Here is a 27,596-nt window from a genome sequence, read left to right as displayed (position 1 = left end):
GCCAAATCCTTTAGCTTCTTTGAGTGCTCTCAACCTAGTAAAACGTGGCTAGTGTTGATAATATTTTTTCTCTGTTGTCTGTGAACGTTTAAGACAAAGAACAGCGCTTCTTTGGTTTAGTAATTAACATTATCTCTGTTTTAGCAGAGCATTTTGTATCAGAATCAAGTTTGGCCTGAATCTGATTTTTTTTTTTTTTATAAATGTTGGGTGGGGAGTTGTAGAAATGGACAATAATCAGGCAGGGAAATTAGGCAGGACCATTTCACACATTGTAACTTAAAAGGATGTCAGTTTGTGATGATATTGACATCAACAGTGCACATCACCTTAACGATCCTCTTTCTTGTGTGAATGTTTCCATGATGTTTACTCTTATTTGTAAAGAGGAAATAGATATTCAGTGTGAATATTTGGACTTCACAGATGATAAACTACATGAATGGATTTGGAGAATAATGTCGTTGATTAAACTGGTTTAGAATTGGACATTAATGGTTGCTAGAGCCTTGAAAGCTTAATTCATATCCAGCTGCCTAACAGACTGCCCAGGATAGTTTTGCTTCCTGTTGGGCATCTGGTATTGTCTGGCATTTTTTATGCTGTCTGACAGCTACCTACGTTTTTTTGCCTTCCTGGGAGGCTTAATGTGTCACTCTCCTGCCCGAAGAGATTGTTTGTAATGTTTAGCAGCATGTAACTAGTATCACTTTGTACCTGTTGCCCTTGAGAAAACAATTAGAAAATCCAGTTGGATAGGCTAAAGCTTTTTAGAATGCCACTTTTGTCTATTTTAGTTTTGTTTATTTTATGTCACTGAAGTGGCTGCTTCTATGTTATTAATGTTATGTTATTAAACCCTGATACAGTACCCTACAGTTTCATGAACTGAAACTGAAAGCCTAATAAATAAATAATAATAATAATAATAATTAATTAATTTTTTTTTTTTTTTTTTTAAAAGGCTGCTAATAGCAACTGAGAAGGAGCTGCCAGAAGGGGTGCACCTCTGCCTCCAAGGTCATTGACATGGGTCATCAAATGGAAACACAAATCTCAGACTCTGGAAATGCTACCTAACAAATAAGGTGGCACAATTAATTTAAAATTGTATATCATTATATTATAATTACTTGATTCATATTGGTGTACTTCCAGTGATACTTAAATATTTTCTGTATTTTAAAGTCCCCTGAAAATTGCAGTGTGATACCCCGCAGCTCCACTACATGTGCCCAGTCCCAGCCTTTAAATGTGCAATGTGCACCTGTCTAATGAAATTAAAAGTTACTGTAAGAAGGAGAAGCAGGTTGCTCTGGTGGAAACTAAAGAAACCTGAAACCAGACCATCTGTTGAAAAACTCATCGACAGGCAGAATGGAAAAGAATGCACAGGCCCAACATCACTGAGAAAAATCCTCTTGAGTCTAAATGTGTCAAAAACAAAAATTTGTTCCAAAAAGTGGATCATTCTCTGTCATTTGGAGATCAAAAATACATTGTTTTTGCATGGGATGACACCAAAAAAAGTGCAGTTGTTGAGCAAACTTTGTCTTAGGGTTGTTGCTGCACTCCAAAGTAATAATTATTTATCATTTAGATCTTGTAAATCAGGACCATGTGTTTTGAAAACAATGCTCTAGTAGCTGCTACTACCTTGAACATAATGAAAGTGAACAAAGAAAAAAAATGATAGTACAGTGAAATTTAGTGCAGTGAAACAAACGTGACTTCTGAAATGGAGATTATCAAGATTGATCATCATGATCACAGAATTTAAAGGCAAAATAACAGTTTAGATCTTCTTTGATGTAATTATTTAGCCCTGCCAGCGATCATAGATCAGTCTTAGTGGGAGAATGAGGGAAGGGAGGAAAGAGAGAAGACGTGTGTTTTAATGTTTCATCTGCTTTTAGCTTCTCTTGCTTCCCTCCTCCCACTGTTGTTATGATGTCACTCACATGACCACATTTCCAGAGACTGATGAGCTGCATTGTTTCCCTGCTCCATCATGACCTGTGTGTGTGTGTGTGTATGTGTGTGTGTGTGTGAGAGAGAGATAGAGAGAGAGAGAGAGAGAGAGAGAGAGAGAGAGACAGAGACTTTAAGGTTGGGGCCTGTGACAAAATTTCTTGTATTGGAAAATAATGAATTATAATGTTACTGTAAATAAAAATCCCATTTGTTTCCCCCTCTAGTGCTTACTGTCAGCACTAAGACAGGGGTTTTGTTTTAAGAATTAACATCAGGTACCAATGTCAAGGGCCAGGCAAGAGATCGTCAACCCATGGAAAGGGCTGACAATCAAATAGGTACAAAAGAGTTGCGGGAGATAAGTTGCTTCAGAATCTGTTCTTCTTCTCTGTTAAATGCTGCTGTTTGACAAAAAATGGTTCAATACTGTTTCTTTGAACCCAGCCGATACAACCTTGTTCATGAATGTTTTACGTGGAAATAGAGTTTCTATGTGTTCACATTTGGTGCGATGATTCTTGTTGGTGTAAATTTTTAAAGTTGGGTTTAGACAAATATTGCATTTTGGTTTTGCTCAAAGCCTTTCCTCACAGAAGCACATTGATGTGGGAATACAGTAGGGAGACACCACAAGGCTGGAGCTGAGTGGCCAGGCGTCTCTCAGGCTGGTGCAGGCCCAGAGGCAGGGAGGGGGCAGCAGAGACCCAAAGTAGATGGAGGGCCAGTGCAGCCCAATCCAACATATAGGCGTAAAATGTGATTTCAGGGTCCCACCTCTCTATCTCATGGCACATTTACGTGCCATGCTGGAGAGGAGGAATGCCAGACTGATCACTGCTGCCATTAACAGTCAGTAGAGGTACAAAGCTGGGCTGGAATACATCCCACTATCTGTAATGTGGCTTAAATTTGTGTATTAGTTCAGTATTTACTTTCTATGTCTCCAAATAAATAGTGTTAAAGAAAATGAGGAAAAAGAAGATTCAAGTCTCAATCATTTTTGTAACCTGCAAAATGAGAGAGAGAGAGAGAGAGAGAGAGAGAGAGAGAATGTTCCAACAAATGTGATTAGTCGGTTTTAGGATATAGTCTGAAGCAAACATCTTGATGGTTATACTTAGAGCCAAGGCTGTGATGCACTTAATGCATTATTTGTCCAGCCAAGACACTGAGAAAGTGATTGTTTAGAAATTGTCAGTTATTTCATTATAGTTTGTTAGGTTGTTCTCCTTTGTGACATATCCAGTCTGTTTACAAAATGCACTGACTGTTACATGACAGACAAACTTTTTGTTTTGAATTCGCCTCATGAGATTAAAGTCGATTGCAGTGAAGTGGTAGATCCTACAGCCTTTTTGTCTGCCCTACAACTACCCCTCACCATACAAAAATCTGCAAATAATTTAAAGGAACCAGGGAGTTCCCAAGGTTTTTGTTGGAAACAGTTCAAAAACTAAATGTGCATCTGTTTTGCACGTAGCACAAACAACGATCTGGGAAATGAGGCTCTTGAATTTCACCCCTTTTGAAAGGACCCAAACAGACTGTTGTATTATTGTAGAGGATTTTGAACTGGCACTATTTTCGTTATGTATTTCAAAGCAAGACTGACTCAAATCAAAAGGGATTAATATCAGCGTTCTGCATGCTAAACAAACCTCAATGGCCACAGGAAGGCACGCTCTGCTTCATAACCCTGGAGTGAGTTTTAGATATCCAGTCATGCTCACAGTATATTATCTAGGAAATTTGTTAAATGTTCATAACTTAGTTGCTGAAGTGTTCCAGATTTGGCCGCAAGCAAGCATCTAATTAGCATAATATTCATATTTCCGAAAGACTCTTAAGAGCACTTCTGGAATTGTCCATTTCTCTTATTTGCCTCTTATTGCTGTAACGTTTGCTTAATGCTTGGCTTGGGCCTACTGATCGCATGCTGGGCTCATTGTGGATGCAGTGTGAATGTGCTGCTTGGGTATGGGCCCATGCATCTCCAGGGCCCTATAATCAGCTCTAAGCTGCTTCTATCAATCTTCATAACTGTAGTGGGTTGAGTAGGGAAGTGCAGCTAATCAGCTCTAACCGGCCATGTTCAGCCTGACTGTCACTGTAACGGCGAGGCCATGTGCAAACAGCGTTCCTCACATGTGTGTCCCTCACAGACGCCTCAGCCCTCTCACAGGGCCAATCCACAGATGGTAGAAGTCAGGCTTTGAAAGGGCCTTTAACTTGCACTGAATAGCTTTGTTAGTGTAGGTTAATGTAGGAGTGGTGGCCCTGCAGCAGTGGCAATCATATTTGTGATCGGAGCTGGGCTTCAAAGACGTCTGTGCAAGTTGAAGCCAGAGTTGTCATTAGCTTCTGCCCTGTGCTTGACAGCACCCCCACCCTCCCTCCCTCCCGCTCTCTGTCTCTCTCTCTCTGTCTCTGCCTCTCTCTCCCTCTCTGTCTCTCTCTCTCTCTCCCTCTCTCTCTCTCTCTCTCTCTTTCTCTCCCCCTCTCTCTTGTTTTCTGTCTGTGTGCAAATGGCTAGTGTAATCCTGGGTCTGGGCGCTTGGGCCTGTCACTCTACATTTGCACTAAGCATCTTTCCTTCTCTCATCTCCTTTGCCCTAATTGTATTGTAATAAGCAATTACACATCTATTTATGCACACTAGAGCTGAGATTGGACCACTTTTTAAAAGGGCGAGTAGAGGAGTGGAACTGGACCAGCCATTGCTCTTCATCCCCGACTCATAGCCAGACAAAGACATTAGCGCTGCTAATCTCTCACCTTTCTCTCTTTCTCTTACTGATTGTCTAATCCTGCTTTGCTCTCTCGCACTCTCCCTCTGTTTTCTATCTTGTGGAGATATCCCTCTAAAGCAAAGCTGATTGTGTTGTTGTTTGTTGTTTATTGGCAGTGTTTTCTCTTTGTGAGTCAGCTCTAGTGATGCAAATGAGCAGAGGCAGTGCTTACCTGGACCAGCCATATTTTCTGTGTGTGCGTTTGTGTCTGTGCGTGTGTGTGTGGGTGCATGCACGTGTGTGTGTGTGTGTGTGTGTGTGTGTGTTTGCATGCGTGCCCACACAACGCCTGGGCCTTTGATCATGCTACATTGCATTGACAGATGCTCTCTGGTGCTTTCTGGTAGCTTATGAACGAGGCCACATTCAGGATCTGAATGCCAGTAATTATATCCCCTTGCTAGACTGATAACAATTGTGGCTCATACAACAAAGTGCTGTGGCTTTTTCTATCTGTCCCATTATTTTTAGGTATGAGAAATGACATCGAAATCCCCTGTCTGATTCCTTCCTGTCTGGGGCGCCGTGTTTACAGCTGTTTGTGTGCCTGTATGTGTGAGAGGTGAGGGCCATGATAAGGGCTTACACCTTGTAATCATAGCTGGATGTGTGATCTCAGCGACCCGCCTGAGAACTGGCTCAGAGAATGAGCGTGTGTGAGTATGTGTATGAGTGTGTGAGTGTGTGTGTGCATGTGTGTGTATGTGTGCATGCTGGGGAAGGGTGGGTGGTGACTGAAAGATTCTCCGTCAACAAATTCACAGTGAGGGGCGGTCAATTAATCAGCAACCTGACAAAATCAAAAGGTGTAGAAGCTGCAGCATGAGGCGTTTAAAGAACAGATTGGGATTAGAATAATGGCAGAGGAAGAAGGTGGAGGTTAAGGCTCTGCTGATGCTATGCTGATTTAAAAAAGTCTGTTGTTAAATCTGATTCCTGGGAAGACTGTACAGTTTTTAGCTCTGACTGAATATGTATTGATTCGAAGTACTGGTAACTTAAAATAAGGTCCATCAGTATATGGTAAATTGTTAGGTGATTAGGTTTGATTAATGTTAAATTCCTGTGCCTAAATAGTTGAAATTAGTTCAAATTTTTGTCAATGCATGGAAACTTGGACATAATGGATATTAAGTGACGCATAATTTGGCATCTTATTTTATATGTTTTCATAGATTTTGAATTAATATATTGTAATGGTAGCCATGTGTATAGTGTAGTACATCTCTAAAAAGGGCACATTTGTCACGGCTGGGAACCCTGTCCATACTCTGTTACTGAGAAATGTCAAAAGTATCAATCGGCTTGTCGGGTCACACCTGTCCTGGATGACAGTGCCAGTAAAGTCAAAAGGAGAGCTGTCATAGTATAAAACAGGTGAGTCAACTGCAGATGCTCCAGTTGTATCTCAGATACACACAAATACAGATATATTAGGTAACAGCTATGTGGAAAATAAACTTTGGACTAACTGAGTGCTAGCGACGTGTATATAAGAGTCTGTGAATCTGCTGGCACATCAACATATTTACATGATCCAATGCTATTTTACTTTCAAATTTCAAAGCTTAAGTAAATAAAACATTTGCATTGATGCTGCCTGGATGGTCGATGACATCACTCTGCCAGAGGTGAGGTGCTCCTCTGTCTGTTGATGCAGTTTTCCACCATGGAGCGACAACGTGCGGGAAAGTTATGGATTTCAGCTTGAAAGGTCACAAGTGATGTTCAAAATTGGCTAACACTGATAAGTATTGTTTGGCTGCTTACTTTTAAGTTGACTTTAAACAGTCATTTTTCTAGTCATGAAAAAAAAAAATATGAAACTCAAAAATGTGACACTGTGACAAATCAGGATCACAAAAGCTATTTTACACACATTTGACATTGTAGTGAGAGAACCAGAGGACAGGGAAGCCAGCAGGGCCGGTCAGGATCAGCGCCTGCTGTGCTACATCAGTGCCCTGTTCAATTGGCTCCTGTTGAAAAGCAGCAAAATCTCCTGCCTCAATCACTTCAGACTGGCAACCCCTACATCTGAGGCCATGAAACCATTTAGATGTATCATTTTAACCTAGCTCAAATCCTGCGCATCTCAAGTCAGGTGTCACTTCCTGTTTGTCTCACTAGCCAACGAGCCGACTATGGAAGATGCTGTCAACTCAGCATTAAGTCACACCACAGCACCTGGACTCACCCAGCACCCACAGACTTGCATACACTTGGATACAATTTGATCTTCAATAAGGATTAGAAACATCAGGAACAACTTTGCATGAAGGGACGTAATGCAGTATTAATTTAAGTTATTAATGACTTCTAGCCACTTATTACCATTTAATTTACTTATTACCAAATATTGTTGTGAAATCTGCCTTGCATTATTTCTCTATAAGGAAATGCTTAGAGGATGTTGAAGATTGTTTTTAGCAGTAACAAAACAACTGTGGCATTGGCTGATGATTAATTAACACGTATTACTGACCCTTATTATAAAGTGTGAATAAAATTCTCTCTTGTAAGGCTCAGGAGAGCTACATTAACAACAGTTATATAGTTTTATAGTGGAGCAAATGACAAGACTAACCTGTGGTTGGAGGAGAGAGAATCAGTGACCTAACAACGAATCAAGAACATGAAGTGCTGAGGGGCAGAGAAAGAGGGAGGGAGGGAGGAGAGAGGGAGCGAGGGAGAAGGAGAGAGACTGTAATGTGCAAATGAAGACATATTCCATTTGTAGGTGAAACTACCAAATATCTCTGTCACTGTTTCTTCCTGTCATTGCTGTGTTGTTGTGAGCATAATCGAAAGGAAACACACTTCTCAAGCATCAGCGTTAGTGCTTCCCCTCGTAAAATCTCATCATTTGCATAAATACGTTGCGTATTGTTTTCTTTCCATTCCGCCCTGCTCAAAATTCTTGTTTCACACTATATTCATATCCTTTCATATCCTACGAGTGGAGTTAATAACATCCTCGGATTGTCTTTGCTGTCTTGGCTGTGTATGCATGTTCAAAACTCTAATACCGTTTTGTAAGTGTGACGCCAAGACTCCTTGAGTTTTGCTTGCTTTGCTGCCACAGGTAGAACCCCTGAAATTTTCACAAATAATAAGAAGTTGCCATATTAGCTGCAGGCTTTTCTCTGTCAACTTTTCTCAGCAGTCACAGCAGCAGCCCACTGCTTCTGTAGCACCTACTTAAAGTAGAAGTACATTGTTGTAAAGGAAGTGCAATGAGGAGCTGCATTGCTCGCACTTCTCAATTACTGCTCACAAGAGGAAAGACTGCACGCGCACACACACACACACACACACACACACACACACACACACACACACAATAGGTCATAGCCATCAAAGTGAAACAGCTTGGACTAGAGTTACTTTGATAATAACCAGCCTGGCATGGCCTAAAAGGATGTGTCCCCAGTCTGTTCTGCTGCTTTGTGAGTCAGTTGGGTAAGTTAAAGTAGCAGAGCTGACTGGTGTGTGTGTGTGTGTGTGTGTGTGTGTGTGTGTGTGTGTTTATGTGTATGCGCTGCAGGCTAGGATTGAAATATTGATGTTGAGGTTTATGGACAAGGCACATCTTAGATGCTGCCAGATTTAAGCGCTCTCTGGACAGTGTTAGAGTAACCAGACGAGGGCTGTTGATGGTAATTATTACCTGAGCATCCAGTACTATTTTATCTTGTGTGGAGCAACAGTGGCGTTCATCAGCTAGCCTGATAAAACATGGTGATGCACGAAAGTAGAGGTTTGTGCGAGCCTATTATTTGAAGACCGTGCCCACCCGCTCCCCAATGATTTTTTGCTGCACCCGCTCTTGCCGGCAATACAACTGTAACAAGCCTGTCATCAGCCCGCACTCTCTAGTATATAGCATCAACTGGAAAGTAAATTATTATACAAAATGCTGCCTATCATAGATATCAAAATGAGATTTATCAAACATCCTTCAAAAAATTTGATCTTTTCAGCAGTTGTTTGCATATCTAAAAGATGTCCTGGGCATGCCAGGCTACAGGCTTACGGCGACATTTGTACCAGCTGAGAAACTATCCCAGTAAACCTTCCCCTGCTTGTTTTGACAGTTTTGTATTCCCCGCGTTTGAATACGTTTTCAGTCAAGCTACAATCATCCTGTATGTCACAGTCGTCTCCCTCCATGCTGCCTTCACAGGTCGCATAACAAGCAAGCAGGTTGTTGGTGTCGATGTGAGGGAGGCCAAGCTACAGCATGTCATCAGGGACAACTTGTGTCCAGCCAGCAAAAAAAAAAAAAAAAACCCAAACAAACAAACAAACAGACAAAAAAAACATGCATTTGCCCGTGTGCACCCGCTAGCAGTTACTAATAAAATACCCCTGCTGCACCCGTGCCAGTGTTCTTGCATGCAGACCTCCACACTCACAGTCAAGCACACAAAGTTGCATACTTTATGCACTCTTTGAGTTTTGTGAAAGACATTAAGTTTAAGTTCTTTTCTTTCTTTTTTTTAAATTAAGAAGCTGTTACGGTCAGCTTGAGACAGTCACGTGATGCTTTTCCAACATGATCATATTAAACTGTTTGGAGAAACGTTTAAGACGGTTTAGAGGGTTGTAGTTTATATGGTTCTCCTTTCTATTATTGGTGTTAAAATAAATTTATAAGAGCATGGAAAGAGCTTTTCCCCATGTTTCCCTCATGTATCTATCCGTGTGTATCCACGGCATGCCTAATATTATGATGGAAAAGCTGTTAACACATACAGCCACACTCACACATCATGAAATTAGAAAGGCATGTATGTGCAAGTGCACATGCTCTCTTACGCACACACTATCTCCCTAACGTCTCTTAGGGATGTGCAAAAATAACTGAATGTTTGAAAAATTGGGTTAAAGAAAAACTGGGTTGAAGAGTAGTCCATTTTTAAATCTGTCAGTTTGAATTGAACTGTTGTCAGAAAAAGACTTTTAAAAAACTACATGAGACAGACGCCAAAAGAGCGGAACTAATGTTCCTGTAAATACAGTGAAGGGAATTATTATCTAACTTTTACAGCTGTTTGTGATTGGCTTGACAGGGAAATGTAATCCGTTTAACACAAACAAAACTTTTAAATGATCTGTTTTAAATTTAATATAATTCCGAAGTAATTTCAATGGATTTATGTGATGTTAATATGCTACCAATATGTCTACATGGAAAAAAACAATAATAAATCTTTTGCCAGTGAGGCAATTAATTAATTTTTGTGACTTGAAATGCATCAAACATTAAAGTCGATCAGCCAAATGATACGTGTGAGGATAGCCTTTCGCCCCTCCCTGGTCTACCTGACTCCATGGAAACCCCAAACAGTGTAGCCGTTGCCATAGAGAGGCTTAATGTCTGTTGTCACCATAGAGAGAGAAATGGAGAAGGTAACTGCATTGTACCACGACTCAAGAAATCCCATCAGCTATTGGGAGACATGTCAGAAAGTATAAAGAACAGGCACAAGTGTTGACTGGTTACAGACAGGCTGATGGAGCACCAGAGCCAAAAATGACCAGGGAGTGGGTGGGCCAGAAGGAAAGCAGGAGAAACAGCTGATGTAGAGAGGCAGAGATGAACACTGACTTGTTTATTTTTTCTCTTTTTTTCCACCTAGATTGGCAATGATAAAAGTGAGTGATGTTGATAAAAAGTCACGCAGCCAGTTTATCTGCAGCTGTCTGGCTTGGGGTTGCCAGCGGCAGCATCCAAGCCTGATAACCCCAGAGGCTGCAGGCCTGATCCTGATGCGATGGCTTCCTATGCAAAGAACATTGCAAAGTAAAAAGAGAGAGAGGGAGGAGAAAAAAAAAAGAATTGGCAGGCGATGAGGATTTACATGTTTACAAGTGCTGCTCAACCCTGTTTATTTAAAAACCTTCAGAATTTTTCAGGAAGGATGGATCCATTGAACTTTGACGGAGGAGCAAAGTATTTTGATGTTTGGAAAAGAGACGGATATTGTGAAAATGTTGAAATCAGCAGAATCCAATCTAAACAGAACTGTAACAGGAGCAGGGCCATGTGTGGGAGACTGTGTGCATATGTGCAGGCTCTGCGCGTGGGAGACTGTGTGCACCTGGAAAACACTTGACAGATGGCTACTTGAGCTCTACTGTAGCTGAATGTTGCTTCTTATTTCTCAGAGCTAAGCCTCTTTCATAGATCAGAATTTTTTTTGGTTTTGTTTTTTTTTTTTTTTTTTGCTCAACCTTTTGATCAAGCCAGACTCTTCAAATCTAGGTGTTTACCAGGCGTCTGTGAAGCATGTGTGTCTTGTCCTCATCATTTACTTTTGTTTGATTCTGTCGGGGCATTGGATTTGGAAACTGCGACTTTTCCTGCTGCCTTCTGCTTCCTTTTTGTTTGATGATAAGATTATAAGGTAGCTCACAAGAAAAAGCCTATATGCCACATAACATCAGTAATATTTTATATGCAGTAATAAAGAATATTGAGCTAACAAATCAGTTATTGGATTCACAGTGGTTACAGACATTTTTAGGGGTAAAAATATCTGTAAATACAAAACTGAATCCAGGATAACAACTGAATTCAGGGTGTCAAAAAAAAAAAAAAAATCCTAATACATCAGCTGAATTTCAAAGCAATTTTTATTTGGTCTCTCTGCAAATTGTGTCATGCAAAACAAAGTGTCATGTACAGAAAATCCAACAGCTGCACCAACAAAATGTTTCCAAATTCAGAGATTTGGATAAGGGAGCTTCTGTTTTATAATGTCACTGCATAAATACCTTTTCATTAGCTAACTGGTGCTATATATATATATATATATATATATTTTTTTTTTTTTTTTTTTTTGGCATAACCTTGTGTGCAAGAAAGCAATTGCCCATCACAGATTCCACAATGACACTGTTGTTGAATTGTTTCTGTATTTCACTGAGAAATTATTGTCTTCCTAAATTTAGCATATACTCTCTGCGGCAGATGTTCTTGCCCTTTTTGACGCCGTGGGTAATAATCCTTAATATTCTTGCTGTTTGAAACTAAATGAGGCTTTAATGCACTCTGATTCCATCTTCCAGCACTCACTAATTGTGTTTTCAAAGTCCATTATTTCTTTGTTATTGTTTTAAGTTTTGAATGGCTGAAGAACGAATATAAAGTATCTGAATGTTTTGCAAAGATAAACTGAAACTTTTTAAGGATGAAATGGAGGTCTTTAATTGTGTGACAGAATGTGGTTTGATTAGAGCAGGCGGCTTTATCGTGCCATTAGAAATGGTGCTGTATAGTAAGGAAAGTTCATATTCGAAGAAATGCTTTTGCTGTTTAAGAGTAGCATTCCTGCCAGAGCCTTCAGCAGTTGTGACCTTGCCTGTTACTAATGCTGTAATGCTGCAATGCTCTGAAACCTGACTGTGTGGATATGTTAATCACTTTCTAGCAACAGGGCGCTTTCATTGTGAAAGACTGGCAGGTCTCACACACACACACACACACACTCAAAAAAACAACAACAATTCAACCTCGTAATGACAGTTTGGAGAGTCCCATTCTCTTCTCTCAGTCTCTCAGTTGCTTGTCCCCTCTCTCCCCCTCTTGGTCTTTCATCCCCCCATCACAGGTACGGCCCACTCAGTATGCTTGGAGCCTCATTAAAGGTGTTGTGCAATGCATTTGAAGCCTCATCACTGAGCTTTTCCTCTCACCCCTTCTCTTTCCAGATGGTCACAAGAACAAAGAAAATATTTGTCGGTGGATTGTCGGCCAACACAGTAGTGGAAGATGTGAAGCAGTATTTTGAACAGTTTGGGAAGGTAAGACTCTATTTTTGATGATTCTCGTGTATGGTTTGAAAGAAAACACGTCCGGCGTGCTGGGCTGAGCCATATATTCAGCTATTGTTTGTCCCAGTCCCCGTGCTGCAGCTTCTGCATGCTGTTCTCATGACCAAGGCCCCAAGCTGAGTGCAGCATGTATGCACACAAATTCACACACACACACACACACACACACACACACACGCTCCCACAAGGACATGCATACTCTACATGTGCACACACAGAGTCTTTGATACGGTGGCAGCATTTCACACATAATTTCCTCATGCTGAGCTGCGATCCATTTCCCTCATGTCATATTCCACATCAGCCCAAGGTCACCTTCAGCTGATGCAGTCCCTGTAACATCAGACCTTGACCTTGAGCTTAAACAATGTCACCCAGGATGGATTCTTCATGAGTGTATAATGTGCTGCGTTCTGTGCTGTTTTAACCTAACAGGAGCAATTATTTCATCTTCAAAGCTCACTTGCAGTTGCTAAAAATGCCTCAAAGTCCAGTTTTGATTTTTTGACCAAAAGACAGCAAGGTGAAGACTTTGAAGATTTGCTCCTATCTGTTGTTTACCTATCTATCCATACAGATATATATGTGTGTGTGTGTGTGTGTGTGTGTGTGTGTGTGTGTGTGTGTGTGTATGTATATATAAAATATTTTTTTGGGTGGGTGGGGGCGGGGGTCGAAGGCCTTTTGCCACGGCCTGGTCTGATTTTCCACACAAATATGGTTCATTTGCAGGATGGGGTGCAGCACACAAATATTGAGCACGACTTTGCAATCAATGGATCTGAGAAAGGGCTCGAAATGATTTTCAACTTGATTGAATGACATAATTGACTTGATTATACAAAGTTTTTTCCCCTCCTTGAGGAATCCTCAAACGCTTAGGAGGAAACAAACAAATCAGGCTGATTGAGCAAGATCTTGTGCATGTTTCTCGCGCGTGCTTTTTTAGCCTACTTGTGTATGCTTGGTTGTGTCTGCAGTGCCGCTCTCACCGTGCGTGAGCATGCCGGCGATTAAGTGTATTTATGTGGGTGCGTGATTAGGAGCGTGCATTTGTGTGTGTGCGTGTGTGTGATAGCAGGTTTGGCTGTCTCCAGAAACGAGGAAATCAGAGTAGATGTTGTGGGCTATGGCAGACACGATATAGAGCAACAAGATGTATCTTTTTTTTTTCTCTATCCCTCTACCCCCCCCTCTCTGTGTGTCCCTCGGCCTCCTCTCTGTCTCACACAACCCAGGATTTATTAAATAACCTGCCTGTCAGTGCAACCTACCATTATCGCCACGTACACACCACTCTGAGGACTTATCCAGAGAAGGGAAAACCAATTAATTCAGTTTCTCCTCCACAGAATGTTGGTGGCTGTGTGTGTGTGTGTGTGTGTGTGTGTGTGTGTGTGTGTGTGTGTGTGTGTGTGTGTGTGTGTGTGTGTGTGCCTGTCTTTCTGTCTCTCTGTCTGTCTGATCGGGTGGGGGGGCATTAGCCAGCGTGGTGGCAGGGCAGCTTGTCATTTATATTTCTGGGGAGTATATGTTTCGAATGCCTTATCAATCACTGCGCTACTGCACCTTAAGGCAGCGGCAAATGTCTTCCTCACTGGGAACGTTCTCGGAGCAATTTGACTGATATTATTCGATGTTTGTTTGTGTGTGCAAGCGTGTGTGAGAGTGTGTGTGTGTGTGTGTGTATGTGTTTGAGGGCAGGCAGCATAGGCCAATTAGCAGGATGTGGTCTACGGAGATGGCGGTGGTTGGGAAGCAGTGGAGGGGAAACAGCTGGTGTGGCCACAATTGGGTCACAGGTTCTGTCTGCCCCCAGTGCCCCCCCCTTCCTCCTCAGTCCCTCCCTTCTGTCTCCATTCTGTCAGTGGGAGAGGTGGCATTTGTTATGGGGAGAGGCTGACAGCTCTCATGCACATCAGTCTCCCTGCCACTCTCCCAGCCGTCACCATTAGGAAAGAGCACATGCCCAAAACCTGGCACAACTTCACAGGAGCCGCTCCTCAGTCACAGCCACTTTTGTGTTACCTACAGTACGCGCCGGAGTTGTGTGCATTTAAAGTGATCGTGACAGTCGGCTGAGCGGAGCCGAAGTGTGGTTGTGTTTGACTGATTCTTATGCATCTCAGATGGATCCCATTACCTGCCTAATAGTAGCCACATCCTGCCATTCCGTTTTCTCTCAGGCAGCACACTGCAACTTATCCCTGCAAGCCAGATGAGACAGTCGTGTCAACATTGTCTGGCCTCCTTGTCCCGTCTGACAGTCTCAACTGGAGGCAATACTGCCGTTGCTGCATTGCATTAAAGTCAGATTAATCCGTGCACTGTGTGCTATTATGTGCTATTATGAAAAACACTCTAAGTAATAAGGCTAGGAAATGTGCTTTGTTTTTTTTTTCTGCTGAGCTTTACCGCCTTTGGAGACCAGTTCGTGGCTCTTGCCTAGCAGGTGGGCCTAGATAGTCAAGACTTTTTTTTTTTTTTTTTTTTTTTTTTTTTTTTCTTTAGCAGTGTAAAGAAAATCTGTGTAGTTATTCGTTGGAAGTTTCACCTTTCTAATGCATTTAACTCCACTGTGTCCCTTATTTCCTTCAGCTTTACCTATGGCTTGCAAGTGCCCACAAAGATCACACTTAAATGTAGTAACAGCAAAAAGATATATTATACTAAATTTAAGGTATACGCCATGTTCATATAATATTTATGTAAGGTGATTCAAGTGTGAATTTGAAAACACACTACCTCAGACCTATGGCATTATGAGCCAACAATCTTAATATTCACACTGTCAGTTTAAACAAATCAAATGAAAATTGACCTCAGTTATTTTGCAGCTTTTTATCATAAAACCTGTGCATTATAGAGGAGGAATACAGGATTGGAGGAGACAAACACAGCAGCCGTATATGTCCACAAGTCCTGTTTTCACAGGATGCAGCCTTTGATAAAAATCTCATTGGTTAGTCTGCAGGAACACTGGACTGTATTGAAAGTCTAATTTGTAAAATGTATTTATTTCCCTCATGTTGTTATATAAACATTTTTAAGTGTGTAATGAAGTTAAAGAAAATAGGTAGGACTGGAATGCTGCTGAGCTTCCCTTGTGCAAAACTGCATACACTGTAGCTGGGTGCTCTGTAGACAAAGGGTTCTCAAACATATCTTTAAAAAAAAAAAAAAAAAAAAAAAAAGGAATTCCAAGCTACTCGAAAAAAAGCATTTCAAAGGCTTTTCTTCCGTATGGTTAAAAATATTTAAAATAGGCCATCATGTTTTGGCCAAACATGGCCTTCCATCAAATGTTTGCTGAAACATGTTGAGCTATTTTAACTATGCTCAGCCACATGGATAAAAGGCATTTTCAATATGTTTTGTGTGTTGTACCTAAAAAAAAAAAAAAAAAAAAAAATCCCTGTTAAATGTAATGAAGCTGTCAGAAACGTTGGTAGTTACATATTCCCCCATACATACATGGATACATACACAGTGGATTTCTGCTGCTTTAAGATGCGCTCACTCTGTTCTTTGTTTGTTTTCCCAACATCTGTCCTTGCTTTTTGTGAATTCTTTGGTTAATATGGGTTAAAGCTATTTTATAAGTAGATGGCCCCATATCTCATTCAGTTAAGCCAATGTCTTGTAGTCTCTATAAGTTATTCTCCCCCTTTCTTAGGTTTCCTTTTGTCATTTCTTTACATCTTTGACTTAATGGACTTGAGGGTTTTAGCTAATTCCTAGTTATTTGCTTGAATGCTGCAATTCTAAGAATTCTTTACAGGCACTGGCCTCTTTCCTGCATTGACTCAGGTGGTGATTTTCAAAGAATAGTATATAGGGTTACCTGTTTGTGAAAGCAATGGATTTCATGGTATGACCAAAAATAAAGAAAGAAAGAAAGAAAGAAATCATTCATTCATTCCTTCATTCACTCAGTAGTTTGGTTTTTAATTTTTTTTTTTTTTTTTTTGAAAGATGGGTTACTATTTGCAAATGTTTATGAAAATTACTTTGACCCAAATCATATCTAGTGAGTAATGACTGAAATTAGTTTTCAGTACTATCGGTCAAAATGAACATTTCTTTAATCGTTTTGATTCCCAGACTTGGAGTATGTTATCAGTTCTGTTTGGATCATATTGGGGATTCCATGCCATTTCTCAGAAGTATACCCCGTTGTTATTTATTTTGAAGATTTTACATACATTTGTCCAGCATTTTAGTATGTTAAATTGTGAATCGTCATTTTTGTTGATATACATATGTACATATATGTATATATCTTCGATTGATAGCCACTGCCTCTTTTATGTCTTACAGCCATGACATTATTGTATTTATTTGTGTTGCATTAAAATACCTCTGCAAGTGAGGATCGGCTAAACCCACCACATCATTTTGCTTTGGTTAATTTTTTTCCCCCTTGTATTATTCCAGATAAAATTTGTTACTAATCCATTCCACCATTTAAAAGATGCTGCAGGAATTGGAATAGATAACATCTGACACAAGAGGGGAATCATGAATTTTCTGTAATAAAAGTAGGAAAATATTGGTAGCTCATGCATGTGCCACAAACTGTGTCATGATACATGTAATTCCTTTTTGTAGAGTGACCTAAAATCCTTTATTTTCCAACAAAACAATGTTCCCACAAATTAAACTTCTGCTGAACAAAACACCTTGCAAAATAATCCAATCTGCCAAGCACTTGATTGAATAAGGGAGTTGGTGTGATGCCTCCAAATAAATTTGGATGTGACGTAACAGCAGAGTCCTGCCCTGCCAAAGCTCTACCCACAGTTAAAGGCATAATTAGCTGGGGTGGCTAATGCTTCCTCATTGGTTTATTGTAATCGGCTTTGAGTGCATCTCATAGTGCCCTTACTTGGCTAAGCTGCAACAGCTCCTGCTTGCTGCCTCGGTGCCTGCACTCCCCCATTTTGCTCGGCTTTGCTCTGCAGGCCCGAAGCTGACTTTTAGTTTCATCAGACCCACTTGCTTCCATGTCAGTGGACTGCCACAATCGGCCCTTTATATCCAGGCTGTCCCGGTTCTCATGCTCCACTGGTCTGAGGCCAGGTCCTGGCCATGAGGAGGGGGAGGGGCTTAACCTGTTCACTGCCACTGGGCTAAAGGGAGGCAGAGGTGGACGTTCAAAGGTCACTGCTGAGCCAGAAAAGCAAGTTAGAGCCATTGCTGGCTACTGTAGGGCTGTGAGACTATTAGCTAGGGCTAATGATCTTATAGAAACAAATATTACTGTGTCTACTCAGGGAGTAGAGTGATGACACCTGTTGGAGAATATTGGAAGTATATGGATAGGAGTGAGAGCGTCAGTGCCTCTTTATGCCAGAATGAAAAGGAGAGGCCACAAAATATTTATTTTTTGTATAACCTAGGGCTGCCCACAGTATTTTGTTTCTGTTGTGTATCCCCTCTGGCCAGAGAACACTTTTGCCTCACACACTTCCGCTGAGAGGAAGCAGATGAGAGGAAGAATTGAAATTATAAAAGCATCAGAAAAAAGATTCCTTGGTTAGTGACAGGAAATTTGTTCTGGGGCGCCGGTAATCTAATACCATGGCTGACATTTTGTGTGCATTGAGATTTTGTAAATGGCAGAAAAAATAACTCTGTGTGACCATCTGTAAAAGGACTCCATTTGAATTCATTTGGCATACCTGCCCAAGTGCTAAGACCTAATAACAACACTGCAGGTTTCAGGCATATCAAGTAAAAAGGCTGTCCTGATGGCAATTAACAGAGTCAGTGGAGGAGTGTATTGTTTTGAAATCCTTTTTATTGATACTTCTTTTGGGAGATATGGGATGGGAATACTTTGTTTTTTTTTCTCTCATTTTACATCAAAATATACAGCACAGGAAAAAAAATAAATGCTTTTTTATTGAGGCTGTGCTAAAGCTTCTGACTGAGCTGCATGATTTTATGGAAGCAATGAAATATTTTGCTTCTTACAGCTGCATCAAGAGAGCATTCTAGTTGTATAAACCTTTTGCTCATCCATTATCTCATTAGAAACTGGAAATTGACCTACCTTTTTTGCTCCCAGCATTTCCAAAGTACATCTAAATGACTAAATGAGATTTTAAAAAATTAACTATCAATCATTGCAACATTGATATCATCACTTTTGTGGCTTCTGTTTTAATCCAGAATGAGATTTGAAACATGGGTAAAAAATGCCCTTGAGCCCTCATTATTTCCAGTGGCAGAACACACACACACACACACACACACACACACACACACACACACACACGGCATAAACTAGAGGTTTTGAAGGTTTTAAATGCACTTTGAGACTCAATTGGAGTTAATTGGAGCCCTCAGGTAAGCTCAGCCCAAATGCTGAAAAGTTGGCTGATATGGCAATCATTGTGGGTTAATGTAAAGAAAATGATAAGCACTGGCTATGAGGAGGAAAAAAAACAACCTGGCCAGTGTGATTTATCAAAGTGGACTGGTCTTTAATGCTCTTTGAGTTATCATGTGCATATTCAGTGTTGTTTGGTCCTGAGATATCACTCTCCTCCTTTCCACTCCCTCAACTAGTGCAGGTGCACATTTGCATGCCACTTCCATGGCAGCTCACACCGACCACTGCCAGTTCAGCATTTGGATGTCCATCATTTGCTGACATTTTGTGATTGTTTCCTCTCCACTCTGACTCTGACATTTCTTCCAATCAGCTGAGGATATAGTCTGGTTCTCATGATTATTAGAAGTGATCAGAACAGCACTGATAGAGCATGTGCCTTGCAGTGATGATTTAGCCAGAGGCTTCAATCTCATTGCAGTCACTTGCAGTTAGCAAACTGGGACTGGGAGTGAGAAGGGCACGGCAATAGAAATGAATTGCCTTTGAAGCTGGGTATGGCTGCGGTGCTGCAGGGACAGACAGAGGAAAGGGCCAGTTAGACAAACTATTTCATATCCCCCTTGACCTTTATTTGCCCAGTGGCCTGGCAACATTTCCAATGGAGTGGCTTTTAAACGGCCTCTGAAGAATTGAGTTGTATTATTCCCTTCATGGTGCGTGTGTATGTGTGTGTGTGTGTGTGTGTGTGTGTGTGTGTGTGTGTATGAGAGAGAAAAAGAAAGAAATTGTGCATGTGTGTAACTGCACGTCTTTACTGCATGTCACTGAATATTACTTTGTCATGGATCTGATCTATAACAAAGGGTTAAATATATGTTTGACTGTTACTGATCCTTAATAATACCTATGAGCAGCTCTCTCCCAGCAGCTGGGTGCTGCGTGGTACAGTGGGCTCACATATAGAGCCGTGGATTAGGGGAGATTGACACCCGTCTGTGGGTCTGTGTTGTCTTGTCCCCCAGCTGTCCCTCCTGAAATGGCTCCCTCGGGATAAGCCGGGATTGGCTTGATTGCGTTATCGGCAACTCATCGGGTCATTGAATGATGGAATTTTGAGCCGCTGTTCTGCTTAAAGAATGAAATGTTTAAAGAAGATTGACTGTGATTGGATGGGATCCAGCACCTGCTTAACGGGGGGTCAATCTGGTGGAGGCGCCAGGCAGCAATTTCTGCTCTGCTATTGTGACAGGAAAGGAGGGAAATGAATGTGTGTTCGGGGGAGGGGTTGGAGGGTGGGGGTGAGGTGTGTGTGAGTGTGTGTTTATGTGTGGGTGGGTGGGGGCACATTTAACGGAAAAGCAGTTTAAATCAGAATTCTGCCTATTTCCAACCTGGGCCTTAATTCCCTAGTTTTTGCCATCGTAACGATTGATTGTGTGCAAAATTTCATCACCACTTTCTTCACTGAAGAGATTGACATAGCTTCAGTTCCCTGGAAGCACCGCTCTCCAATATACAAACGCAGCGCCAGCCCAGATTGGACCCAGACAGCGACACATCGCCACCGCAGCCTGGCAGACTGCAATCTAGTGGCAAGTGACTCCCAGGTTGGGAATAACTTCTATAAGAGCCAAGAGAGGTGTTAGTACACAGAACAGGCTTATATTTCTCACATGTATATCAGATTTTCTAGTTTTACATGTCGATATGTAAACAAAGAAACAGTCAGATTTAAGATTTTGGTTTGAGGTCAGAGAGGACATTTTGAGGTCTAAAGGCACAAGATGGCATCAAGAAAAAGAAAGCCTTATAGTATGTTTTAGTGTAGAAAAAAACACATTTTAAGTTTAATTCAGAAAAAAGTGAAAGGTATCACTGCCTTATCCAGCAGTTGGTTGCCAGTAGTCATGTTGCAAACAAGTCAAGAAAAAATGAATATCTTGCTCAATGAAGATATAAAAGGGATATTTGCAATTTTTCATTTGTTGTACATTTCTGTATGAAGACAGAGATGTATCATACACGTCCAGGTGAGCAGACATGGCAGTGATCATTTCCACCTATCTGTCTGTTCGTCCACGTTGTGTCATTATGGCAAAAGTTGCTGCATCACTTAAAACACTCTGACTGGAGTGTTTTAAGATTTGGTGATTGCTTTCTTAATAATTTGAAGCAAGGAACATAGTATGCCTCTCCTAGTTTAAAAGTTTGACTGCTGAATTTGGAGTTTTGGACACACCTGTCCAATCTGATAGGCCGCCGCCTGGATATATTTGGTTGTTTTTTGAATAAAGTTTATATTGTTCAACTTTGTGCATGAAGAATTTTCAACTTTATGAATAAAATTAAGATTTTTCAACTTGATGCAAATGAGCAGCACTTTAAAACACTCTCAACTCCCGTCTTGCTTGACTCCCAGTCCCAGAATATCATGTGTGGTATTGTTGGCTGTCGTTGCAAGTCGCCATTGCAAATGAATTTTAGGCTCACTCTTTTCGCTATGGTGACATGAAAGTGTAGTATAAATATTTGCCCAACATATTATATCCTACTCTATGTTACTTAGACTAACTCAGACTAGTTAGTCTGTAATCATGAGCCTTGAAGAATGTTTTCCTTTTTAAATGTCTCTTACTTTTTACCTGATATCAGATCCCTGAATTATAGAGCCATGAGATTTAAGTGTGGTAAATGGACTGTTACTGAGAAAACATGAACATTGCATAGAATGAATGGCTTGGTTTATTTAGGGCAGATCCAGGAGCCCAGCTGCCAAAGTTTAAAATAAAAGATAATTATCATTTTCCCTCTACGAATGTGGAAATGCAGACAGGTTTTCTTCCCCAATGTGGATCTTGGACAGGAGAAACATGATGCGGCCAGGTAGAAGAAAAGATAATGTTGGACCCTACTCTGTTGTCAGAGTGAAGCAGTGCCTTTTACTTTTATGTGGACTTTATATGTGTGTATGTTTAGAAAGGGCTGCAGTGACAGGAGATTTTTGGAGATTGCAGTCGAATGCCACAGAAACAGATACCAGTCTCCGAGTGACAGGTCTGGTGTCTCGGTGTGCCTCAGCCAAATGAGAAACAAAATGATGGTGTCAAATTTTAGCTCACATCTGACAGGCTTTTAAAGAGGATGCAAAACTGCTCTTCAGACCAAATGGCCCTTTTCGTCCTGATCAGACTTCTTTCCTCAACACAGGGTTGTCACTGTACCTCATTCCTTTGCTGTGTCGCTCCTTTCACAGTGAATCACAACTCATCACCTCATGGAAAACAGGATGTTTTCACTGTACACCTCAAACGAAGATGCTGCACTGTTCACCTTGCATCTGCACTGACATACACACTGTTTTCCACATCTTGGGGCATTTGTTAAAGTTATTTGGTCAGTCCTCTGGATAGACTCATCCCAAATTCCTGAACAGTGAAGTAGCTGATGGCAGTTGAAATCTTGGTTTTAAAACACAACTCTGATTCTGTATTCAGGCTGTAGTTGTGACCAGTGAAAGGAAAGCTGGGTATTAATTGTTTACAATGGAAGAATGTCGGCACACTCTGCCAAAGCTGGCCTAAACTGCTGACAAGACAGAGCTCAACTTTTACCTCACACTGCAGTGGGGAAGACAAACTGGATTTTGAAATGTCTGTGCACACTTACACTTGTCCAGCTGCAACAGGTGTCACCCCCCATTGTACTCTGAGTGGTGACATCACCTACCGCCAAAGACCCGGCACCCTGCTTTTCACCACTAGAGGTCAGGCTTCACGTAGATTTTGGTTTGGGATTTAATTACTCTTTAAGTACACAATATACACTCTGTTCTGTTGTGGATACATGACTTTGTGACTTATTTTTTGCTGACCCTCTCTGCTCCTGTTCTTTTCAGTGTCAGTGGAGCTGCCGACTTGTTTTTAAACACGTATTTTTAAAGCTTGAGGACTTGAGTTGACTGTGTTCAAGCATAACAAGTTGGAAAACCAGGTAGCCAGGTTAGCTACTGTTAGCCATATCAGTTGATAACAATGCAATATGCTGTATTTTGTGAATACAAACACTGTACCAAGTCGTCCACAGACAGAAGTTGGACATTACTGTGTGCATGACTGATTTAATGAAGGACAAATAAGACAGAAGTGCTAATAAACAGTATATTACTGCGGCTTTGCATCTTGAATCTTGGATCTTCGAATTTGAGGGCAGGATTTGTGAGGTTCTTCCGACTTTTCAAAAGGGAAAACCAGCTCCAGGTGGGCGTTGCAGTTGAAATTTCGAACTGGGAACGGGGAAATTCTGACCCAATCAAATGGAATGTACCATAAGAATATAGCAGTAATACTGACGACGAGGACCTAAACCACCTTATTTATGTAAATCTGAACAATCCCTTTAAGCACCCCCTCTGCCTCTTCAGCATTTTAACTGCAGTATAGCCAGGTCCATAGGCAGCTCCATTGCCTACTATGAGTGCCTCCCACGCATATCTGTGCCACCACATAGCCTTCTTGAAATGCCTCGGGGAAATGTTCTTGTTGTACATGAACGTATATGAAAATGTACATTTCGTAACGTTAATATGGTTTGATGCAATCGGCTAATGATTTCTCAGGTTTCACTTAACTGACATAGTCAATGTCCTTATTCCTGCTGCGTGTGTCTCTCTGTGTGTGCCAGGGTATCTTCGGATCCTCAAAAACTCAGAAAAGCTTAAATTTATGATTTAAAAAGTCATCGGATGTCTTAAATACAGTTATTAGAAGTCTATTTTTTCACCGTCTAATGACACTGTGTAATGTAAAATTAGATAGCGGGTTTGAGAGGTTCTTTACATCCAGTAATATTTAGTTTAGGCCAATTTCCAAAGTAGGGCAGACGAAAAAAGCAAATGCCATTAATTATGTGGTTCCACCAAAGATATGAATGGGTCTGGCGGTAGTGTCGGTTTTATTTCTTAATGTTGTATTATACTGCTTCCACATATCATTAGTCACATTAAGACTGCATGTCCACACTGGAATTAATACAGCACAGGCTTATTTCAAGATGCCAAATATGTTTTGTTTCGATAATTTCTGCTTCAATAAACATCACTGGACATCATGTTGCTAAGTATTCAGTTTCCTAGAAATAAGATGTTTTTGCCGGCTTTTTGTTTTTATATTTAGGTTGTTAATTTTGTGTTAAAGTCCTGTCTGCGTAGCATTCAAAAGGCATTAAAATGTCTTGAATTTGCCTGTGTGTCTCCTCCAGGTACCCTGATGTGTGTGTGGTTTATTAAAATAATTGAACACACACAACAATAACACATGACACAAATAACGACAAACACAAATAACAAATAACACCACATCATTGCAAGTTAATAAGCACTAAATAACATTTTAAGGACATAAAAAAATATGACATATACACCTACTATAATATTCAACACACAATACTACTACTACTACTACCACTGATTAAGATGATAATGATAACAGTAGTAATAATAATAAATTCTACTTGACATACACATTTTTTGTATTATTTATTATTAGAGAGAATATTTAATATAATGACAGACAAAATAATGATAAACTTACAAGATATGTGCAATTGCAAATTCTACTGTGAGTGATAATTTACAGTTCTAGTTGTATTACATTATCAAGCAAAATCCAGCATATTTCCAAAACCAGTATGGCCTGACATTGCATATGAATTGCTCATCACTGATGTTGCTACAGTAGATGCTCGTCCTGCGTCTCCTGATATGTTAAAATCTGAAATGCCGCAGTAAACTCACTATCAGCACTTCCAGGGGTTGGGGCATTGACAGTGAGTGGCCACTGTCAGCTGCTTCAACATGGACACGCCATGTTGAAACCACAGCAATAATCCAACTCCCCCCCAAAAAAACAAAAAAACAAAGCAAAAACAAAAAAATCAGTGGCCACCATTTTCTCACTGTCTGCATATATATCTGAAAAGTCAAGATTCCATTTTCCCTGAATAAATAATGAAAGGAAAATGTTTTAAAATGCCACCAAGAAAAAGATCCAACATATTGCTGGCCAACAAACTACTGCAGGTATATTTTCTGCTTCTAAATCTGCCTCTGATGCCGGCCTCCCTGCCTCAGCCTCTGCTCAGCCTACCAAGATAACCCTAAGCCTAAATTTTCAAAACAGACATGAATATAACCATAACCATATAACATCAAACACGATTTTAACAACAGTTTGTCAGAGAAAGCATACATTTTATTGGGGATCCAGTCAGTTTCCCTGGTACCCACTCAAATGGCCACTACATTGACACCCTATCAACCTATCACCACAGCTCTTGTGGTTTTTATTTTTTCAGAACAAAAAGCTGAATTGTCAGATACCAATGTATTAGACAAATCCCTACCTGCTTTACATTTTAAGTTCTTCATTTATGTAGTATCTATGGAGGATCCCCCTTGTTTTATGCTGCCTCCAAGTCAGGTTGGAAACAACTGGTGTCAAGAATGAGAGCACCTAAATGAGCCAACAAAGAAGTAAAGAGTTTCTGTTCTGCCAGATGTCAGAGCTTCTCACCAGCATGTGAACACACCAGAGGATCCACAGACTTTTCAAATCAATGTGCTCATTCAACTAAAATAATAACCGTGCAAAATCACCGGCAAAAATAGATTTCCGATCTCAAACAAGATTCAAATCTGCAAGTTCAGTTTTGTACCATAAGGAAATTGATGGCTTCCTTTGAAGTGGGAAGACACATGTAGACATCAAAAAAATTATGATATTTTTGAGAAATGGTGGACAGTAATATTTTAAATAAAAAAGTCATGCAGTGTAGTAAAGAGATGAGAACATAAGTGACACAATTGTTTGAGCATGTAACACAAAAATTATTTATCAACTTACTTTCTCTGGGTTAGTGTGCAGTTGCTGTGCAGGTAGCATATACCATTATCTATCACTGCGCCAAATAGCATGTCTCTGTCATGCACCATTTTACGGCAAAAAAATTCATGCTGACAGACTAGTATTTCAAATACTACCACTACAAAAAAAATAATGATAATGATGATAATAAACCAGCACAGTGATACGGTTTCAACTCTGTAGGCGTGAACCCTGACAAGAGCTGTGAAGATGTGGATGAAAAGAGGAAGAAAGAGTTTAGATGATTTAGTGGATTTCCATTATTCCTATCACATCCTGTATCCGTTTTAATCAGTGGTGGTTGGTTGAGTTATGAATCCTGCACCATGTGTGTGTGTGTGTGAGAGAGAGGGAGAGAGAGGGAGAGAGAGAGAGAGAGAGAGAGAGAGAGAGAGAGAGGTTTAGGGTATCTCTATTTAAAGGGATAGTATACCCATTTTGAAAAATCTGATATAGTTTTACATGCCCCGAAGTGGTATGTAGGACAGTATGATGCTGTCCTCACATTGTACTAACAATGCTAATTACTAGCTGTATTGCTCCAGTGCTATTAACCCCCTGTTGCTGGATAGATATCCCCACAGTTAGCTTTTCTTTAAAAATAACTGCCTAAATTCACCCAAACACGTTTAACAGACGTTTGCAAGTGTTGCTGTCTGAAAAGAAAATGCATACATAATAATGAATCACATAACAAATACAGAAGGACATTATTTTTGGTCAAATTGCTGTTTCTGATTCAGCTGCGGCTATGTTTCAGTGTGTTACACTGGCTTAAATAAAGAGAAAATAAAACCTTCAGACCTCCAGACATTTAGCCTCCAAAAAGAATCCATGTAGAGTCGAAATGAGGGCAACTGGACTTTGTGTCATCCAAGAAGCTTCTTCAGTTCTGACAGACTGGTGGGTAGTCCCAGGTAATTAACCCGTATTGGGACGTTATCCAGGTCGTTGAAACCACTGGATCATTAGTGTTTCTCTGTGTTAATGTCGTCATGTGGATAACCATGACCCAGATGACTGAGAACTTACACAGACATCTTCAAAAAGAAAGCCCAGGATTTTAAAGCCATAAACATTGTCTGTCATAAATATTGTCTCAAGCTAATTCATTTTAATTAATCATCAAATCTAGTAAAGTGAAGACTAATGAAACATGCCCTAGTATTATTTTACAACTATAAATATTGCATTCCATTGCTCACACTGCACAGAATACATACAGATCACAGACTACATAGGAAACTGCACAGGGCGATTTTCATCACAATATACCACAGACCACAGTCTGAGTCCTCACTTTATTAGTTTATAAGTGAACAAATTAAAGTCAGTGGCATTGCATGTCCTCAGTCCCGTAGGAGTGCCAACACCTGTGTTTTTGTGTGTGTGTGCTCGGCAGTTATTCTGTTTTCACCCCTTTTCCCTTTACTCTGCTGACCTCTGTGTGTGTGTGTGTGTGTGTGTGTGTGTGTGTGTTTTACATTTGTGCCGGTGTGCCTCCATGCCTGTGTGCGTACTGTCTGTGGGACGTGTGTGCTTACTCATTAGAAAGGAAATAATATAGTGAGTGAGCAGACATGCAAACAATGCTAGAGAGTGTGTGATACCCATCTCCATTGCCGCGTCATGAATAATCCTTGCCGTCTCTTCTGAAGTGGTATCTTGGGGCTCTGGTCGAATTGTCTAAAAGCTAAATAAGTCTGCTTGATTGAACTAATGGCACTG

At 40.6% G+C, this 27,596-nt stretch overlaps 1 protein-coding gene across 6 annotated transcripts in view; it reads left to right on the top strand.

Moving 5' to 3' along the window:
* LOC115371410 (RNA-binding protein Musashi homolog 2) overlaps positions 1-27,596 on the top strand; it is a 291,837-nt gene that overhangs the window by 76,718 nt on the left and 187,523 nt on the right. For all 6 annotated transcript variants that reach the window (XM_030068782.1, XM_030068781.1, XM_030068779.1 and 3 more), the window contains exon 6: positions 12,483-12,575. In XM_030068782.1, coding sequence (XP_029924642.1) covers positions 12,483-12,575 — 93 coding nt within the window. The remainder of the gene's footprint in view (positions 1-12,482; positions 12,576-27,596) is intronic.

Source organism: Myripristis murdjan, chromosome 14, assembly GCF_902150065.1.
Source record: "Myripristis murdjan chromosome 14, fMyrMur1.1, whole genome shotgun sequence".
In the NCBI taxonomy this organism is placed as follows: domain Eukaryota; kingdom Metazoa; phylum Chordata; class Actinopteri; order Holocentriformes; family Holocentridae; genus Myripristis; species Myripristis murdjan.
This window is presented reverse-complemented; position numbering and strand designations above follow the sequence as displayed.